We start from the raw sequence: 18,209 nt of genomic DNA on the forward strand, positions 1-18,209 counted from the left end.
AAAAAACCTGTCTGAGCAAGAGCAAGACCCCATCTCTAAAAATGGATGGGCACTGTGGCTGGCGCCTGTAGTCCCAGCTACTCTGGAGGATGAGGTAAGAGGATTGCTTGAGCCCAGAACTCTGAGGCTGCTGTGAGCTATGATGCCATACCACTCTACCCAGGGCAACAAAGTGACTGTTCACCGCCTCCCCCCAAAAGAAGAAACACAGAGACCTTCACCACAGAACTGGGGGGGACTACTACCCTCCATGACTCAGCCAGGGCCAGAACAGGCTCCAGCACTCAGGGACACAGCAGACCCCCATCACTGAGCCTCACCCACTCACAGATATGCCCTAGGCCGGGCTCGGAGACCCCAGGCCTTCTGAGGGTCCTTCTGAGACCCATCCTGTACCCACAGTCAGGACATCAGCGACCCCCTGAAGAGCGGCCCCCCTCTTGCAGGAATGCCTGGTGTATGTTAACTCCCAGGGAAAGGTCCAGCCAGAAATAGCTACTGTAACCCCACCCCCATTCCCCTGGACCTGCACCAGGCCGGTGGGTGGCCCGCGCCCCAATCAGGGGAACCCGGGACTCTGCTTTTGCCAGGCTCGGGAAGGAAGCCCAGGTCACCACGATGAAGTCACTGCCGCTGCCGTCCCCCGCCCACTTGTACCCAGGCACTGCGCGTGTCTGCTGGCGGAGAGAAGGGGACTGGTGTCCAGGGACAATGAGTGGGACGTTCAGGCTGCGCAATGGGGCTCCTAGGTCAACGTGGGCCACCAGGCCTGTCCGAGGACCCGGGAGGCGCTTCTCCCTCCAGCCCCTCAACCCATCGCTCGCTGGGCGCTCTTCTCCCTCAGGGAAGGGCCTGAGAGGGGTTTGGGCCAGGTCGGCCGGAGCGGCCTCTTGGGCTCTCCTGGAGCCTGCGATCCGGGCCCCAGGACGGGGCCCGCGGGGCTTCCGGTGCACTCGGCCCCCCTGGGCCGGCCTGGCCTGGCCTGGCGGCGCACTCACTCACCACACGTCGGAGTCCGAACCGGGCGGCGGCGGCGGCTGCGGCTGCGGGGGCGGTGGCTCGGAGCGCAGAGAACGCGCAGCCCCGCCCCGCCCTCAGGCCCCACCCCAGGCCCGGACCCGACCCGCCCCTCCCGGCTTGCCGACGCTGGGCGGGTCTGAACTCGCTGGGTCGGCTGGAGGCGGTGGATGCAGGCGCTAGGGTCGATCTCGGACTGCGGAGACCGGCTAACGACAGTCGGGAGCAGCCCACAGTCCGGCAGCCTAACCCCTCCGAGACCCAGGCCCGGGGCGGGAGGCAGATCCAACGGGCACCGCAGCCAGCAGCTAGCCCAGAGGTCCCGACCCTGGCCAAACCCGGCCTCCTCAAAGTGGGAGCCCATGGTCTCCCATCGCCCCAGGGCCCGCCGGAGGAGGCTGCCGGAGTCGGCGGAACAGATGACGGCTTGGTGGGCGGGGGTGGCGGCAAGGGCGGATCCAGGAGAGGGCTTCTTTGCGCGCAGCGTGGAGGTCGAGTCCCCATGCGGACACTGCGGGTGACGCGAGGGACAGCACAGAGCACAGATCTGCCCCGCTGGACGAGAACCGAAGCAGAAGGCAGTGCCAGGTCTCACCACCAGGCTCACTCCTGACGGCCGAGAGTGGGCTCTGGCTGTGCCCCACCCGGGGCTGCCTGGGAGACTGGCAAGGGCAACGGTTGAGAGAAGGGGCCCCAGCTAGCCCTCGTCTGTTCCACACAGATGGGTGGGAATACAGCTTCATGGATGGTGACAGCCTGGAGGGGTAGCCTGCCTCCAGGTCACATGTAGCCCTCAAATTGCCCAGCCCTTATTGAAAGGATTTGTTCTGTAAAACCTGGGTTCAGTTGAAAAGCCACACTCATGGATCCAGACCAGGGGACATGACCAGGGACTCACAGCCCAGCATTGCAGGGCCCAGCAAGACACACAGCTTCTCACACAGCACACATGTACCCCACACAGGCTGTGGCTCTCAGACACAGAGAAGGCCAGGGAGGACACAGTGCGGCCAGTGGACTTTATTTCCTGAGTAGAAAGAGAGTTGATGGGACTGAGACGGGACAGGATGAAGACCTTGACCACCTGGTTAGTTCTTTCCTGTGTTTCTCAGACAAGCCTGGGGCCCATTGGGTAGAGCCTACACATTGCCTTCAAGGGTTCAGCTTCTCCAGGTAAGGTCCAGTGAGTAATTCAGACTGGTCACCGGGCACTGGGAAGGGGGCCAGAGCCATGTCTGTGGGGGTGAGCCCAGTAGCAGCAGCAGCAGCAGCAGCAGCAGGTGGGCCCAGGTAGGCAGGCTGTGGTCAGAGCCTTCCTGCCCCTGTTGCCCGTCTTCTTGGCTTCACAGGCGTCCCTTTCATCTCGAAGCCGTGTGTTCAGTTCCCTAGGGAAGGGGGAATATGAGTCCTCTAAGAAGTCTGAGAATTGGGGGCAGCATCTGTGGCTCAAAGAGGTAGGGTGCAGGCCCTATATGCTGGAGGTGGCGGGTTCAAACCCAGCCCCAGACCAAAAAAAAAAAAAAGGAAAGAAAGAAGTCTGAGAATCTCCTGAATGCAAGGAGGCAGCAATTTGGGGAGGAGAAGGTGAGGTCTGGCTCCCCTCAGACCAGAAGAGAAGTGTCTGGCTGAGACTGCAGAATGAGGGATGGAAGGGAGAGATAAGAAAGAGATTCCTGGCTCGGCACCTGTGGCTCAAGCGGCTAAGGCGGCAGCCGCATACACCTAAGGTGGCGGGTTTGAATCCCCAGCCCAGGCCGCCAAACAACAATGACGGCTGCAACCAAAAAATAACCAGGCGTTGTGGCGGGCGCCTGTAGTCTCAGCTACTTGGGAGGCTGAGGCAGGAGACTCGCTTGAGCCCAGGAGTTGGAGGTTGCTGTGAGCTGTGATGCCATGGCACTCTACCGAGGGGGATAGCTTGAGGCTCTGTCTCAAAAAAAAAAGAAAGGGATTCCTAGTGGGAGAAGGTGGTGCCTAAGGATGTTTGGGAGCTTGGAGCCTCAAGCTCCACCGGGTCCCTTCCCCCCACAGGCCTAAGCCTGAACGCACCTAAGCAGCTCCAGTTGCCTTAGGAGGCTGAGTTTTTCTTTTTGCATGTTCCTGGAGACGGCGACCACGTCTCTGTGGGGAGGAGATAGTGACCTGGATGCAGGTAGTAAGACCCACTAGCAGGCCCTGGGGCAGGGCTGGGACCTGGGCTGGGGATGGAAGTGTCCCAGATCCGAGCCCAAAGAGAGCCCCTGCCCGTCCCAGGACACGCCACCGGCCCGCCTCGGCCCTCCCGCCGGCACCGTAGAGTTTGCTCCCGGCGGCCACGCGCGTCGCCTTCCAGCCTGCGGAGCTGCTCCTGCGCCCCCTCCAGCTGCGCCCGCAGCGCCTCGTGGGCCTGCCACAGCTGGGCATTCTGAGCCTGTGCCTCCCGCTGCTCCTCCGCCCGAGCCTGCAGCTGCTGCTCCAACTGGGGGTGAAGGACGGAGGCTAGCGAGATCGCCCCGGAGCAGGGGACACGGAGATCCAGGCAGACCTCATGGAAATTCGGAGCGCAGGGGCGCCGGGAACTCGGGGTCCAGCTGCTCACCTCCTGCTGCCGCAGGCCGGCGCGCTCCAGGTCCTGCTCGCGGCTCTGCAGCTCCAGCTCCAGGCGTCCTCTCTGCTCCTCCCGGGGACGGTTCTGGGCGCACGGGGAGTACCTGAGCCCGCCGGCCGGCCGGCCACACACAGAAGCTTCACGGAGGGGCAGGGGCTGGGCGGGGTAGGGGGGCCATGGGTGGAGCGAGAAGGCGCCTAGCGGGTGACGCGCGGGGCTGAGGAGGTTCACCCTGGGATGAAGGCAGCCGGCTGGGCTGGGAGCAGGAGGGCGGGGCGGGGGCGGGACCTATTGGGAGAAGGCGGGGCCAGGGAGGAAGCGAGGCTGGGATTGGGCAAGGGGCGGGGGCGGGGCTTGAGCGCCCACCTGACTGCGCAGACGCTGCCGCTGCTCGCGGAGCTGTTGTTCCATCTCCTCCCACAGACCGCGGACCTCCCTCTCGTGCTCGCTCTCGCGCCTTCGAGGGACCAGAGCAACAAAGTCGGAGACTCGATGGCACGACCACCCCCTCAGCCCCGCCTCTACTGCTTGCCAGGGCCCAGGCCGCCCGGCCCCCGGCCCTCACCTCCGCAGCGCCTGCTCCAGGCCGTGCCGCTCCCGGGCCGCCTCCTCCAGGCAGGCAGAAGTGCGCGTGAGAACTTCCTCCAGCGGGCCTAGTAGCTCTGGTCGTTCACGCTGCAGCCGGACCCAGAGCGTCCTCACAGCCCGCTGTCTGGAAGGGCGGGTACTGAGGCCCAAGCAAACTGGCTCCCCTCCTCCAAGGGCAATCCCCCAGGCAGCCAAGCGCTGTGCTGCCCGCAGGGCAATCCCCCCAGGGAGCCTGCGCCCCTGCCCAGCGTCGGTGTGTGCGCACTGCTCGTGAGATGTGTGTACACGGGGCTGTGCCTGCGTGTGTGGCCGGGCACCTGGCGCCACCCCTCCTCCCGATGACTGTGACTGCCGCCCCCTGAAATGCAAATTCTGCGGGAAATCACGCCAGGCTCTCCCGGGGAGTCACAGCTGACAGGACGGCTGCCCTGCGCGGGCAACGTAAACGGAGCGTGCAGACCCAAAGAGGGAGCAGGCAGCAGGGCCAGCCCCTACTCACTCGCCCAGGACCGGGGCCACCCGCAGCTGCTCCAGCGCAGCGTAGAATCGCTCGTCCTCCTCCTCTTCCTCCTCCTCCAGGGAGCCCCCGGTGCCTTGCATAGCCGACCAGCCCGACTCAAAGGTTTCCTCCGGAGGCCGGGAGGGAGTTGCGCCCTGGGCCGACTCCACCCCCACAAACTTTCCTGCGGGCATGGGAGGGAGCGATTACCAGGGCTGTTGGTCACCACCCAGTCTTGGTCCCATTCTTAACCCCCCACACACACATATATCCTGCTCTCTCTCAGGACCCGGTTTCCTGTTTTTCTTCCTCATTCTGGTCCTGTTGGCCTGGTAATGAGAGATGACAGCCAGGCTCCTGGCCCCAACAGGGATTGGCACAGGAGAGGGAATGTGGACGGAAGCCAGCACCACATGCTCCACAACAGCTGGGGGCTCCAATGGCCCCTGTGTGTACAGACACTATATGTGCCCTGCAGGGAGGTTCTGGAGAGGCATAGGCTGCCCCACAGAGGGCTGTAGGTGCCTACCTAGGGCCTCCAGGTTCTGGGCAGCTGGGGTGGGCTGGGCTCAGGCTCACCCAGGCCGAGGCAGAACTCCCGGGCAGTGAGGAAGCCAGTGTGGGCCTGGTCCAGGCTTTCAAATACAGCCTCTAGCTGCTCAGGCGTGAGCGGCAGGTCATTCTGCAGGCTCTGGTCGAGGGAGGATGGCAGAGGTGAGCAGCCAAGGTCAACCCTGGGCCTGGCCAGTCCTTTGGGGCCAGGGACTCACCTGCAGGTCATGCCGGGTGATGAAGCCCTTGGCCTCCTTGTCACACAGCAAAAACAGCTCCTGGGCCTGCTCCAGCATCACAGCCCGGGGCCCAGCAGAGCCCTCTGTTTTCTCCCTGTCTTCCTGGGCCCCCTCATCTCCCAAGTTCCCAGGGCTGGCCATGGGAGCAGAGGGTCTCAGCTGCTGTGTACTGAGGAGGGGGCAGAAGGCTCAGTCAGGTGGGCAGGAAGGTGTGCAGAAGGTTAGGCAGAGCTGGAGGGTCACTGCTGGGGAGATGCAGGCTTAGGGCTGTGGCATCTCAGGGGGCTGGAAGCCAGGAAGAGGCTGCAGCTCCATGAGGGAGCTGAGTCCAAGAGGAAAAGATGGGGTGGGGCAGTCTCAGGAGCTGCTTGCAGGGCACCCTGTGATGATGGGGAGGTGGGCTCTGGCAGCTAAGGGGTGAGAGTGCCCAGTGAAGGAGCCCACCACATCTTTGAGTTGGAGCTCTGGACTTGGGACTGACCCTGGCCTGGTCTGTGCATCCTGGCCTCTGACAGCTGGCAGGCAGAGGAAACTCCTCCCTTCTCCCAGACTGGGCCCCAGGTGTAGAAGCAAGGTATCACCATTGAGTACCTGCAGCCTCTGACAGCCCTTTCAGGAAACCCGATTCTGGGCCTAACAGCCTTTCTCTCTCCCACTAGGGCCCTTACCCTGCCCCAGATTTACCCCCTCCCCAATCCAGAACCCCCTGGGGCTTCCCTCCCCAACCCCATCACAAGAACGCTCCGCCCCCTAATCAGAGCCACCTGTTGCTCCCACAACTCCGGACGCCGGATTTCCGAAGTTACTCCCTAGCGCAGCGACACCTCCCGGTCTCAGCAGCCTGGGACTGTCCCCCACACATATTCTTTGAAGGGGAGAGATCCCGAAGAGAACGGGTCTGAGGAAGCGGCACATGAGAGGAGAGAATACGAGGGACCAAGGTCATTGCCCTCAGGCCGCGTTGTGGCCTCACCCGGCAGGGTTGCCACCTCACCAGCGGCTCACCGGCTGGACCCACAGTCCATTCCAGCCGGAAGCTGCGCTGCAGCCTGGCCCCAGGGAGCTGAAAGGAAGGGCTGGCCGGGTGGGGCCCACGAACCGTTCGCACTCCCCTCACCTCTGGGGGCCAAGCTCGTTCCTGTCCCAGCCACTGTATGCCCGGAGGGGCAATCAGTGTTTCCGACCGAGATGCGCAGGGTCTACCCCCCTCACTGCGGCCCAGAGGGGTGAAGCTGCCCGCCAGGTGCCAGGCGGATCAAACAGTGGGGCCTCAGCGACCGGACCCACGAGCGCCTACCTGCGAGCTGCGCTGCCACCGCACCTGCCGCGCGCCCCGGCCGCTCCTCCCGGAAACGCGCGGTGCGTCCCGCCCCTGCTCGGACCCTGGCTGCAAGCCTGGGGCACCCGCCCAGAGTGGCCCCAGCTGCCTCCAGGCACCAAGACCCCTGACTGAGCTGACCCTGGGCAGATCCTCTGCGCACTGTTGTCGCCGCATCCCCACCTCCTGGGAGGACAAAGTCCCGACCCCCAGCAGAGCCCCGTTAGCAGTGGGGCAGCAATGTCTTTTGGAGACCTGGGGACCCTCCTGGAGCAGGGTCAAGGGTGCGGGGAGCGGGGATCTGACACCAGTGTCTGGAGAGGGGCAGCCCCTGTCGGAGGAGCCCAACTAAGCCCCAGCCCTAAATAGACCAGATACTGTCAATGGTTACCTCCAGAGATGGGTAGACTTTCTCTCAGTACTTTCCCAATTTTAGTTTTTCCTATTTTTAAACAATAAACATACACAGCATCCTAGAAAAGGGTATTGAACTTACCAGCACCAGTGTGACACAGCACCCCTCTAGGGGACAGACCTGACCAGAATTCCTCGGGAGAGGTCTAGAAGGGGAGCTGTCTGAGGCCTGAGGGCAGTCCCCTGCTGGGGAAGGGGGCCACATCCACTTCCCAAGGCTCCCTTCCAAACACCCACCTGGAGGGCTGGCTTCACTGTCCTGCCAGGGGCAGGAGGCCTCTGCTCACAAAAGGGGCCTGGGATTCACTGAACCACAACAGGTTGGGCCTATAGGACAGGACCTTGAAACGGAGGGGGGTGGCCCCTGGCACAGGCTCACCCGGGGACCTGCCTGGCCGGCTCACCCGGTCCCAGGTCCTACAACCAACCGTTATTGTTGGCTGGGGGCTGCCATCACAGCTGCCCCACGCCTTCTGGGAGGGGCAGGTGGGGGCTTGGTCTGGCAGGGCTGAGCTCTGGGGAGCCAGCCCAGCCTGTGCAGGCACCACACATTCCGTGGGTCCTTTTTGTTCCCATGGAGGCCTGGCTTTGTCCTCATAGCTTCTACCATACTCCCCATAAAGAGGCTTCAAGGAAACCATCTCTCCTCCAGAACAAGGTTGCTCTCCCTTCAGCTGGGACCTGCCTCAACACTGCAGACCCCTCCTGTATGCCAGCAGGTGGAGGGGGCCAGAGAGGCTTGTAGAGATGGGAGAAGAACACAGAGCTTTGGACCAAATGTTCCAGGTGGAGCAGAGGCCAGTCCCAGGCCCACAGCTCTCAGCTCCGGGTATCTCCAGAGCCTTCCACAGCTCTCTAGCCTCCTAAGCAGCCATGCCCCAGTCATATCACTGTGTGGAGTGGACAAGGAGACCCTACCTTTCACATCTTAGTTTTTATTTAGGAAGGACCTTGGTCCTATGCCCAAAGGTCAGCAGAAGGCCTCAGGTCAGAGCGAAGGGCATGAGTTGGTCCCAGCTAGAGGGGTGGGTGGGCACCCAGCAGGCCCACAAAGACCTGAGCTGCTGCTGTGAGGTCAGCTGGGAGTAGGGGCAACCTGTCTGCCAGGCACCCCCAAACGAGGGGAGCAGAGTCATGTGAAAGTGAAGTAAGCATAGGCTGAGCGGTGCATTTATTATATCTGCTTTGGCGAAAATAAATAAATCTTCACACATATTCTTCAGCAAAATGTGAAAACGGATTGCAGGAGCGTGCAAAGTTCTCTGGATAACACTGCACTGAAGGGGTAAGGCATAGCGAAGGCCCCCATGGCCCAGGAGGGTCCTCTGCACCCCGCCCCACTCCACTTGCAAGTGAGTGGCAATGGCGGGGTCACAGCAAAGCCCTCTCTTTGTGGCTGGAAGGGACCTATCTCCTCACTCCGCAGAGTGGCGGAGAGGGGCTGGGATCGGGGTCTTGGTCAGCCCCGGGCCCTGACTCATGGGGCAGGAAAATTTGAGGGCGATCCTCAGCCCACCGATCCCCGGGGGCCTGGACACCACTGCAGCCACTCAGCGAGGGGGCGCAGGGTCCGCGGGGGCGGTGGGTGTGCGCATGCGTAGGGCATCTGGCGGGAAGGCCACGTTGGTGCAGAAGAGGCCCAGCAGCAGCTGGCGCTGGTAGTCCTCCCACCGGGCCAGTGTGTCCCGAAGGGAGAGGCTGTTGCGCATCCAACCCGGCAGGGCCTCGCTGTAGGCAGCACAAGACAGCGGCACTGAGGGCAGCGACCTTGCACGGCGCAGCTCCGCCTGCTCCGACAGCCTGCGTGGGGAGGAGGGCTTCAGTGGGGGTCGCTGAGGGGGCCAGCCACAGTGGACATGGGCAGACAGCTCACCTGGCGGATAAGCGGCCACCCAGCTTCCTCTTGGCGCGCATCACCAGGTACTGGCAGAGGGTGCCGGTCTGTTCCTTCACCCACCGGATGTCCTCAGGCACATCAGGCAGCCACTCCAGCAAGCTGTCCAGGGGCAACGGGATAGCTCAGAAGCCATGGCCGAGCTCTCCCGTCTACTCCCACCCTGACACTGCGCCTACAGTGCCACCTTCCCTAGAACGACCACCACAAGTGGATCCCAGCACACCCTCTCCTGACCCCCATAACCCCACACCGAATGGTGAAGGACACAGCGCTCTCCAGAGGCAGAGTGTAGGGCACCATCATGGCCGTGGCCAAGCGAACGGGCAGCATGTTGGAGAGAGTGGTCAGAAGGTCCTTGGGCTCCACGCAGGCCTCTAGCAGGGCTGTGGGTTGGACATAGATGGGAAGCTGGTGGCTAGTCCAGAAGCCCAGGACCCTCTAGTCACAGCTTCTCCCAGGGTCTCCCCCTGCCCACTTTGCCTTTCTCCCTGGTACACACCCTCATTGAGCCGGGCCGGTAGGTGCTCCAGGATGTGATCCTCCCCGGGTGCCTGCAGGTGACCCTCCACTTGGGCCTGCTCTTCAGCCTCTTCCTCAGCCTCATCCTCAGGTTGATGGGGGTGAGCAGGGGGCAGCGCCAGCAAGGGGTTAGGCTGGTTTAGGAGACCTGGGGTGGTGAGGAAGGGACAGGCCATGAGCATGGCCTTAGCTCCTGCCGGCCTGAACAGGGCAGTTGGCCAGTGAGACAAAGCTGGTATGCACCGCACTGCAAGGGAGCCCACGCACCGTTGCGCCGCAGGAAGCGCAGCCCGTCCCTGTAGCCCTGCTTGCACATCTCTCGCAGCACCTGCAGTGGGGAGTGGATATGTTGGAGCGGAGGGGGTCAGACATGCCCTGATCTGCGCCTTAGAGTCCTTGCTTCCCTGTAACAGCCATTTTCATTCCTTCACCCCCAAATCCTAACAACCTATCTGGGATACAGAACAGAGTCCAGGCTGGACGGCTTGTTTGCCCCTGGAGAGGTTGTGCAGGCCACAGCACAAGGGAAGGGGATACACATGTTCCTACCCTACCCCGGCACTTAGGAGACGCCAAAGGGGCAGCTTTCTCCCCACAAGCTCAGTGAGAGGCTGTGCAAGCTATGGGCACGTGAGGTGGGGCTCACCATGGGCTCAGGTGGGAAGAGGGCCTTGGACAGGCGGTAGAGGTTGCGCAGGTTGAACTGGATGCTGGTATTGGTGACCCGGAGCTCATGGATGTTGGTGGAGCTGTCCTGTGGGCAAATATCACTCTCGCCCGAGAAGGGGGACACTGTGATCGTGTTCTTCAACTCATAGAGTGGCAAGTTGTCTGAAATGCCGCCGTCTACATAGCGCTTGAGCGTGACAGACACAGGCATGTGATAGAGGCCTGCAGGGCGTGAGGGCCACCCCACTCAGCCCACAACGGCCCTGCTTGGTGATTATTTCATTTGAACATTTAACCCACTGGGCACTGGCTTCAGGCCACCCTGGACACTGAGCAGATGGCCAGACAGTGGGGGCAGGGGTGCATGGGCAGACAACCATAGGAAGTATGCATCTCCACGAAGCTGGCCTACCTCTTGAGTAACCCGGGGAAGTGAGGCAAGGGGCAGTAGCAGAGTGAGGAGTGGGGGATGGGGCTCCGAGGGCCACCTCCTTTGCTCCCTCATCCCACAGCCTAGACAGTAGCTGGTTCTCACCACCCCACAAAAGGTGCCCAGGGCCAGCCAGGTGGGAATACTCACCACCCCCTGGAGGGAGGGAGGGATGAGACCACAGTACACAGGGATGAAGGTGCTACAGACGTTGGCCTTCAGGGCAGGGACAGACAGGAAAGTGGTGAGCAGGGTCCTTGGGTTCACACTACAATCCCACAAGGCCCTACCAGGCCTCACCTGGATGAGCTCATCCTTAGAGTTGAAGTGGGATATAATGACATTCTCGCCATCTGAGACTCTGGTCAGAGAGATGCCCAGGCGCCCACTGGCACGCTCGTGGCTATCAGCAGGTAGGGTCTTCAACAAGCAGCCACGAATGGTTTTTACCAGGTTGAAGGAAGGGTGTAGGGGGCCTAGGAACCTCTTCCGGGCCTCCTTAGACACCTCGATGATGTTGGCCCCGGCCTCACCTGGAACAGTAGGGCCAAGGTCAGAGGCCAGCACTCCTAGCCTAGCAACCCACCTTCTCTCTGTGGCTCCATGCCCAGGGTCCCATGTACGGCCCCTCCATTGAACCCGGAGGGTAGGCTCCCTGTGCCCATGATGGGGCCTGGCCCACAGCTGATATTTGTCACCTGTCCCCAAGGAAAGAGAGGCAGGCCGCCACCTCTAGAATAGCAGACAGCCAGGGCTGGCCAGCTGGGACCTGGACCTGCCCTCTGCCCTGTATTTCCCAACTGCCTGTCTCCATGAGTCATGGGGCTGGTGTGGCATCCAGCCTAGGAAGGGGAGAAGGCAGAGGCTCAACCCTGACTGCCTTTACCCACTTGGCGAGATCCAGGGGTGGGGGGCAGATCCATAAAGCCCAGCACAGGATTCACCAGCTTGGGAGCATTGGGCTGTAAGTAGTAGAAACCCACCACCTGGGAAAGCACAGCGACACACCTATGTCTCACTGAAGTCAAGAGCCAGAGCCTATAATACTCCCCTTGGGGACCCATGGGTGCAGAGCCATTCCCCAAGAGTGGTCAGAGAGCCTAGGCAAGGAGCTGAGGACCATACCCTCCCCCAGAACCCCCACTCTGGTCAGAAGGAGGGCAGGGTGGGGCCAAGGACTATCCTTGGACAATATCTGCCAACTGTGGGGGCTCCAGCTACCCAAGACCAATTGTGAGAAGGAGGCTTGTTGGAAGTGGGGTGGAGTAGCCACTGTGGGAGTAATGCCCTTCCTTGACTCAGGTACCAGAGACCTGGGCATGTCCTGAGGCCAGCAGAGGGACTCAGAAGTACTGGCCTAAAGGCCTCTGTGAGGGAAGTAGTCTGGGCCATAGGTGTCAGCTCCCTGGGTCCTAACAGTTAGAGCTGTGCTCCTTCCACCCCTCCTGGGGACTAAGGTCACGAGAAAGGGCCGAGGTGAACCCTGGACAGGCTCCTGCTGAGCAGGGCACCTCTGTCACCTCAGCTACCCTCAAGGGCTGAGGACTGGGCAGCAGCTCTGGGACCCCCAAAGTGCACTGTGTGATATAAATCCCTCTCCCACATGGCAGCTGGAAGTGTGTAAGTGGCGAGGCCCAGTCCAGCCACACACAGACCCAAGCACTCCCACTGAAGAGTCCACAAGCATCCCTGCCCCATGAAATGGGCAAGACGGTGGGCTACGGGTGGGGACCAGGTCCACCAGGGCGCCTTGTGCAAGAAGAGAGCAGGAGAGCCCTAAATGCCCAGTCCTAACCTCAGAGAGCCTCCTACTCCACGGGCCATCGGAAAGGACCAGGCCAGAGAGCCCAAGGCCCCCGGGATGGCCGCCCAGGACACAGTGACCGCTGGCACAGCGTCGGATATCCAGGGCCACAGGAGCAGCTTAGGTCCCTCCTATGACTCGCGGTCCCGCCCACGAGTTACTTCTCTTTCCAATGAAACAGTTTCTACTGCATCTGCCCGCCCTCAACCTCTGCGCCCTGGAGGCGGGTCCTGAACCTCAGCCTGGGCCTGAAAAGAGCGCCCGGCCCTACTCCAATCACTGGGCACACTCGGAGCAAAACAAACCTGGCCCCGCCCCCGCAAGCGCGCCGGATTGGGGTCCCGGGGCGGAAGCAGAGACCCATCCCCACGGAGCAAACTGTACCCAAGGCAGACTAGCTTTCGTGCGCAGGTGGGAGTGGGGCTCTCCACGCTCGCCTAGAGCGTCGGCCTCGCACCCGCCTGGCTCTCCCGCCCGGCCCCACTCACCCAGGCAGGCCCCGGTGACCAGCGCCGTGGCTGTAAGCGCCCCGGCCGAGGCGCCGTAGATATGCGTGGCGTTGGCCACTAGGAAGGGCGCATGCTCGCGGAGGCAGGAGGCCACACCGATGTGGTACACGCCGAGGAAGCCGCAGCCCGCGAACGAGATGTTCCACGTCGTCTCTCGGGGGAACATCGCGGTGGCGGCCCGCCGGGCTCCAGGTTCCGCGGACGGCCGGTCCTGCTGTCGCTCTAGCTCTGAGTCGCCGCCGGCGGGGCGGAGACGCTACGCGGGGCGGTGGCGAAGGTGGCGCTTTTAGAGTGGGGCAAGCGGCGGGGCGGGGCGGAGCCGGCCCACGAGAGCCAATCAGGGCGCGCGGGGAACGGCCGCGCCCCTGGGGCCCCGCCCCCGGCACCCTCCGGCTTAGCACCGCGACACCTGCAGCTCCGCCGCCCCGGGCCCTGGCGTTCCCTTGCTACCCTTCTCTCTGCTATCGCAGGCGGCTGCAGGGGGACACGGTTGCCTAGGGGTGTGGGGAGAGCCAGAGCCTGGGGAGGCTTGGACAAATATGGGCACTCGCGAGGGGAGGGCCCTAGTTTCGGGACAGCCACTGCCGACTCCTTCCGGGATCTGCCTACCACAGGCTGCCTGGGGCACTATGGAGCTTGCCCCTGAGCAGGTGCTCACCAACCGCACCGACCAGGACCCAAAAGTAGCCACACAGGTCTCAGGCCCCCAGGACCCGCCGATACACCCGGCAACTCTGACTTATAAACATCCAAGGCCGGATGTCAGTCCTAAAACTCTTCCCAGGAGACTCTGTCTCCACCCACCCATGCCCCTGGCCTCTGGGTGCCAGCTCCACTCCCACCCCTCCACCCTTCAGCACCTCCACCTCTCACCTGGGCCTGTACCTGGGTCCGACCCTGGCCCCTCTGGCTGCGGGTCTATCTGGGCCCAACTCACCCGTCTTTTCTTGGAGGTGGAGCGCTCCAGATGACCTCACCCTCCCTTCCCTTTTCCGCATTTTACTCCTGGACTGTGGAGGTCAGGTTCGATCCAGGATCTAGCCCCACGCCTTACCTCACCCTCTAAAACAGGGGCAGTGTGCCCCTGTCCTTCCAAGAACACTCACTCCCCACGCGGGAGGTCAGCTCTGGCCACAGCAAAGGGTCCAGGCTAAGGCTTGGGGCTGCCCACACCCAGACTCAGAGCAAGGCCTCTCCAGGAGAGGGCCATGCTATCCAGTCCTCCGCCTCTGTGCTCCCCCACCATCCTACAGAGAATGGAGGAAGGTAACCCAGATCTGGGCCTTCTGGGAGCAGGTAGTCAGGCATTGTCTATAGAAGCTCAAAATGCAGAGAAGGCAACAGGATATGTGAGCAACTCAGAAATTCAGTGGGGGGGAACCTTCCCTGGAGAGGTGCACTGAGTTGAGCTCTGACATGGTCATAGGGCTGCCCAGGCAAGGGAGGGGAGCTGGGGCCAGGTCAGTGAGACAGAGTGGAGCAGGGAGGATATGACTGAATTTGATTTAGACTCCTCTGTGCACATGAGACATCCTCCAAACGTTCTGGTTAGAGGGACAGCACAGCAAATTCATAGGGGGAAAAAAGGGGGATGGTGTGGAAGGATTAGTAAGATTGGGGCATGAGGAGACACCAAGTAGACACTTGGGTGCTGTACAGTAGGGATGGGCAGACCACTAGGTCAGCTGGGAAGTCCAGGGACTCATCAGGGTGACCACTGAGGAAGAAGCCAGGGACTCAAAAAGCTGCTCAAAGGAGAGGCCCAGGAAGGGCCCAGGGTCCAGGCCCTGCCCTCATCGAGAGACTGTTGAGCTTTGGCTGGTGGCATGGCCCCAGTGCAGAGAGACCTCTGTCCCCATTTCCACAGCTGTCTTGGGTATATATTCCTCTGCTAGGCCCCTGGGACTTTGGGAGGCTGGGGTGCCAGGAACAAAGTTATCCTTCTGGGAATCCTGGCTGGGGCCACATCTCCCCCAGCAGCATGAGCACCCAATGAGAACGCCCACCACCACCACCACTGAAATGTCGGGTCCCCTCTATTTAGGGTCCCAGGCCAGAACTGTAAACTCTCACCCTGAAGCCTGGGTCCACTCCTCCCAGGGCTCTCCTCAAGCCTAGGGTGTCCACACCCTGCCCTCCCTCCATGCTACTCCCACTCTGGCCACATACACTGTTTACCCTACCCAGAGATGTGGCCCCTGTCTTAGCCTTTTCTTTTCTCCTCCTCCAGCAGCTTCCCAGAAACACACCCTAGTTCCAGCCTCTTCCACACTTTAACCTGGCTTTCCTCCCAACCTTGGTCTGTGGTCCTGTGGGCAACCAGAGGGGGCTGGGGCTATTCTTTTTTTTTTTTTTGAGTCTCACTCTGTTGCCCAGGCTAGAGTGCTGCCACATCATAGCTCACAGCAACCTCAAAGTCCTGTGTTCAAGCACTTCTCTGTGCCACCCTCGAAGCCTGGGTAGTTTTTCTACTTTTAGTAGAGACAGGGGTGTTGGTGTTGCTCAGGCTGGTCTTGAACTCCTGACTCAAAGGAATTCTTCTGCTTCAGCCTCCCAGAGTTCTGGGATTACAGATGTGAGGTGCCTTCCCTACCTACTTTTTGAGATACGGTCTTATGCCATAGCTCTGAAGTGCGGGCTGAGTACAGGGGCATCATCATAGCCCATTGCAAACTCAAAACATCTGGGCTTCCTAGGCTCAAGTGATCCTCCTGCCTCAACCTTCTACAGTGTTAGGATTACAAACATAAGCCACCAAGCCTGGTCCAGAAGGGACTTTTTTTTGAGATAATCTCACTCTGTGTCCTTGGTAATGTCATGGCACCACAGCTCATGGCAACCTCAAACTCCTGGGCTCAAGCGATCCTCCTGAGTAGGAGGAACTACAGGCACCTACCAAAACAACCAGCTAGTTTTTTCTACTTTCTATTAGGGTTGGTCTCGCACTCCTGAGCTCAAGCAGTCCTCCTCCCAGCATGCTGAGATTACAGTGCTAGCATTACAGATCTGAGCCATTGGGTCCAGTCCCACAGGGGACTTTTAAAACCACAGTCCAGATGCCCCTCATTTTGGGACTCCAGGGCCCCTGCCCTTCACGTCTTGGCTATCACTTGAGGTTGGCTGCCATCCTGGCATCCCAGCTATCTTCAGTGTTATCATTGTACCATCTCCCCACAACTAAGGCAGGCCCCTAGTACCTATAGGGCCTGGTACACAGTAGGCCTGCCTCACACCACAGCCAACTGATGGGTTGCTGAGCAAGGGGAGAAAGTGGCAGAGCATCTATCTCCTGGGGAACTGCACTGGTGAGCAGGGGGTGGAGGGTAGCAGGCCTGTGCCTTTTGCTCATTTCAGGCCACAGCCAGCAGCCCAGGACTTAGCACATGGCCCACCAGCCTGTTCACACCTGCCTCATAAACAGGGCTGGCCCACAGACAGCAGGTGACTGCCTACATAATCCAGGGCGTGAAGATGGAACTATGACCCCTGCAAGAAACCCAGGGACACCCCCAACCCAGGCTCAAGAGCTGCCTTCATCTGTAAAACCCAGAGGCCACCAGCCCTCGAGATCACCCAGACACTCCTACCCTGCTGCTATACTCTGCCCCATGAGGGAGCCTGGGCTGTGGTAGGAACAGAGGCCAGGCTCTGAAGAAGCCCTCAGTACACTAAGAGATACATAAAAAGGAAGCTTTATTTGCAGGGAAATGATAATTTAATCAAATAGGCCAAATCCCATGTCGTCATCTGATTCTTCAGACTCCTCTTTCTTCTCATCTTTCTTTTCCTCTGCTGTAGAAAAGCAAAGAGCACAGTGACTCAAGAGCCCACAGCACTTGAGTACCAGGCCTAGACTCACAGTGGACACCCACAGCAGAGATCTGGTCTGAGCCTCAAGCCTCTTCCCATTCATAGGCCTCCACTCACCTGCAGCAGGGGCGGAACCAGCAGCAGGAACTACAGCACCTGGGGCAGCAGAGACAGCCACAGCCCCACCAGCAGGTACACTGGCAAGCTTACCAATACCTACATAAAGCACAGGAAAAGTGAGACAGAGCAAGAGCCCAGGTCAGAAGGTTGCTCCATGGGGCTCTAGAGACTGGAGAAACCAGACCACGCCAAACACAGCACAATGAATGGAACATATGGGGACCCCATGTTACAGTGCCCTGCCCTCCAGAACTCAGGATTACAGCCCCACCCACATACCCAGACACTCTTTGATACTGCCAGACACTTCTCTATAACCCAACCCTACCCTATCCAACCAAGGAAATTTTCCTATCTACAATCAGGCCCCTTTGTCCCAAAGATAAATGAAGACAAACATGTTTGTAATTGGACAGGGACCAATCTGCTGCCAGCACCCAGATCTCTGGCCCCAGTGATGAGCTCATGGACAGGACTGATTGCTGAGTTGGCCTTGCCAGGTCATGTGCACAGGGACAGGGAAGCTGTGCCAAATAGCTCAACTTCCAAACAAGTCCCATCAGCTCCAGCCTGATGTCAAGAGAAAACCATGTACCTAACAAATGAGCTTGTGGCCATTTCTGGCACCCTTAGTCCAATGCTTCCACAGAAAGCACATGATGAGAATTGATGATAAATGCTAAGTTGGCTAGATACCAAGCTTCAGAGAAATCCTGAGGAAAGGGCCAAGGGACAAGAACCGTCAGGCCTAAGAGCTGGAGCCAAAGGCAAGTCCAGTGAGAACACAAGGCACTTCCTCCTCCTGAGAGTGTCTAGAAGCACAATGACATGAGCCAACTGAATCCCTGCTCACTCTTTGGGTGAAGCTTCTAGGATGCTCTAGTCCACAAGCGAAACCTGGCAAGCCACTGGGGGCCAGCAGGAATTAGGATGGACCATGATAATGAACACCCTCTCCAAATGAACTCACCTTGGGCAATGACATCTTCAATGTTTTTTCCATTTAGCTCACTGATGACCTGGAATAGATAACCACAAGTAGTAACCAGAGACAGACAAATGCACCATGGCCTTCCCTGTGTCTTCCTGCGTCACAGTAGGGCTGGTGGAGTACTATATGCTCTGAAGCTCTTAGACCGAGAAGTAACCATTAACAACACATGGGTCTTTGAACTGGTATGTGCTATAAACCAAAACTAAACACTAGGGTTCTAAACATAATACAAAAAAAAAAAAA

General features: G+C 60.2%; 4 protein-coding genes and 1 non-coding gene across 10 annotated transcripts in view; all 5 read right to left on the reverse strand.

The window, feature by feature from the left end:
• CD151 (CD151 molecule (Raph blood group)) overlaps window positions 1–1,028 on the reverse strand; it is a 5,409-nt gene extending 4,381 nt beyond the window's left edge. Inside the window, exon 1 of the mRNA XM_003802769.3 lies at window positions 1,003–1,028. The gene's annotated coding sequence lies outside the window, so the exon portion shown is untranslated. The remainder of the gene's footprint in view (window positions 1–1,002) is intronic.
• Window positions 1,029–2,022: 994 nt separating this feature from the next.
• Window positions 2,023–7,061, reverse strand: CRACR2B (calcium release activated channel regulator 2B). 6 transcript variants are annotated; one of them, XM_023508567.1, is made up of 10 exons: window positions 6,780–7,061; window positions 5,462–5,651; window positions 5,271–5,382; window positions 4,692–4,875; window positions 4,170–4,316; window positions 3,971–4,061; window positions 3,596–3,760; window positions 3,309–3,475; window positions 3,067–3,138; window positions 2,023–2,402 (listed from the first exon to the last, which is right to left on the reverse strand). In XM_023508567.1, exons 2-10 carry the CDS (start codon window positions 5,621–5,623, stop codon window positions 2,219–2,221), a joined length of 1,284 nt encoding a protein of 427 aa, XP_023364335.1. In that variant the 5' UTR covers window positions 5,624–5,651; window positions 6,780–7,061; the 3' UTR covers window positions 2,023–2,218. The 6 variants fall into 6 exon arrangements, with proteins under 6 accessions (XP_023364335.1, XP_012668777.1, XP_003802818.1 ...); XM_012813323.2 differs by having other exon boundaries at window positions 3,596–3,688; window positions 6,780–7,059; XM_003802770.3 differs by having other exon boundaries at window positions 3,596–3,688; window positions 6,247–6,830.
• A 1,305-nt stretch (window positions 7,062–8,366) lies between these two features.
• Window positions 8,367–13,330, reverse strand: PNPLA2 (patatin like phospholipase domain containing 2). Its single transcript, XM_012813320.2, has 9 exons — window positions 13,022–13,330; window positions 11,030–11,262; window positions 10,880–10,945; window positions 10,277–10,486; window positions 9,898–9,958; window positions 9,611–9,778; window positions 9,362–9,494; window positions 9,088–9,210; window positions 8,367–9,014 (listed from the first exon to the last, which is right to left on the reverse strand). Exons 1-9 carry the CDS (start codon window positions 13,206–13,208, stop codon window positions 8,765–8,767), a joined length of 1,431 nt encoding a protein of 476 aa, XP_012668774.1. The 5' UTR covers window positions 13,209–13,330; the 3' UTR covers window positions 8,367–8,764.
• Window positions 13,331–16,718: 3,388 nt separating this feature from the next.
• RPLP2 (ribosomal protein lateral stalk subunit P2) overlaps window positions 16,719–18,209 on the reverse strand; it is a 4,088-nt gene continuing 2,597 nt past the window's right edge. The window contains exons 3-5 of the mRNA XM_003802771.3: window positions 17,943–17,991; window positions 16,970–17,068; window positions 16,719–16,834 (exon numbers count right to left, since the gene is read on the reverse strand). Coding sequence (XP_003802819.1) covers window positions 16,758–16,834; window positions 16,970–17,068; window positions 17,943–17,991 — 225 coding nt within the window. The 3' untranslated portion in view covers window positions 16,719–16,757. The remainder of the gene's footprint in view (window positions 16,835–16,969; window positions 17,069–17,942; window positions 17,992–18,209) is intronic.
• On the reverse strand, window positions 17,779–17,910 carry LOC111722471. The gene has a single exon (XR_002771272.1). It is a non-coding gene; the product is annotated as a small nucleolar RNA SNORA52 (small nucleolar RNA).

Source organism: Otolemur garnettii, unplaced genomic scaffold (genome assembly GCF_000181295.1).
Source record: "Otolemur garnettii isolate 467f Iridium unplaced genomic scaffold, OtoGar3 scaffold00260, whole genome shotgun sequence".
Classification (NCBI taxonomy): Eukaryota; Metazoa; Chordata; class Mammalia; order Primates; family Galagidae; genus Otolemur; species Otolemur garnettii.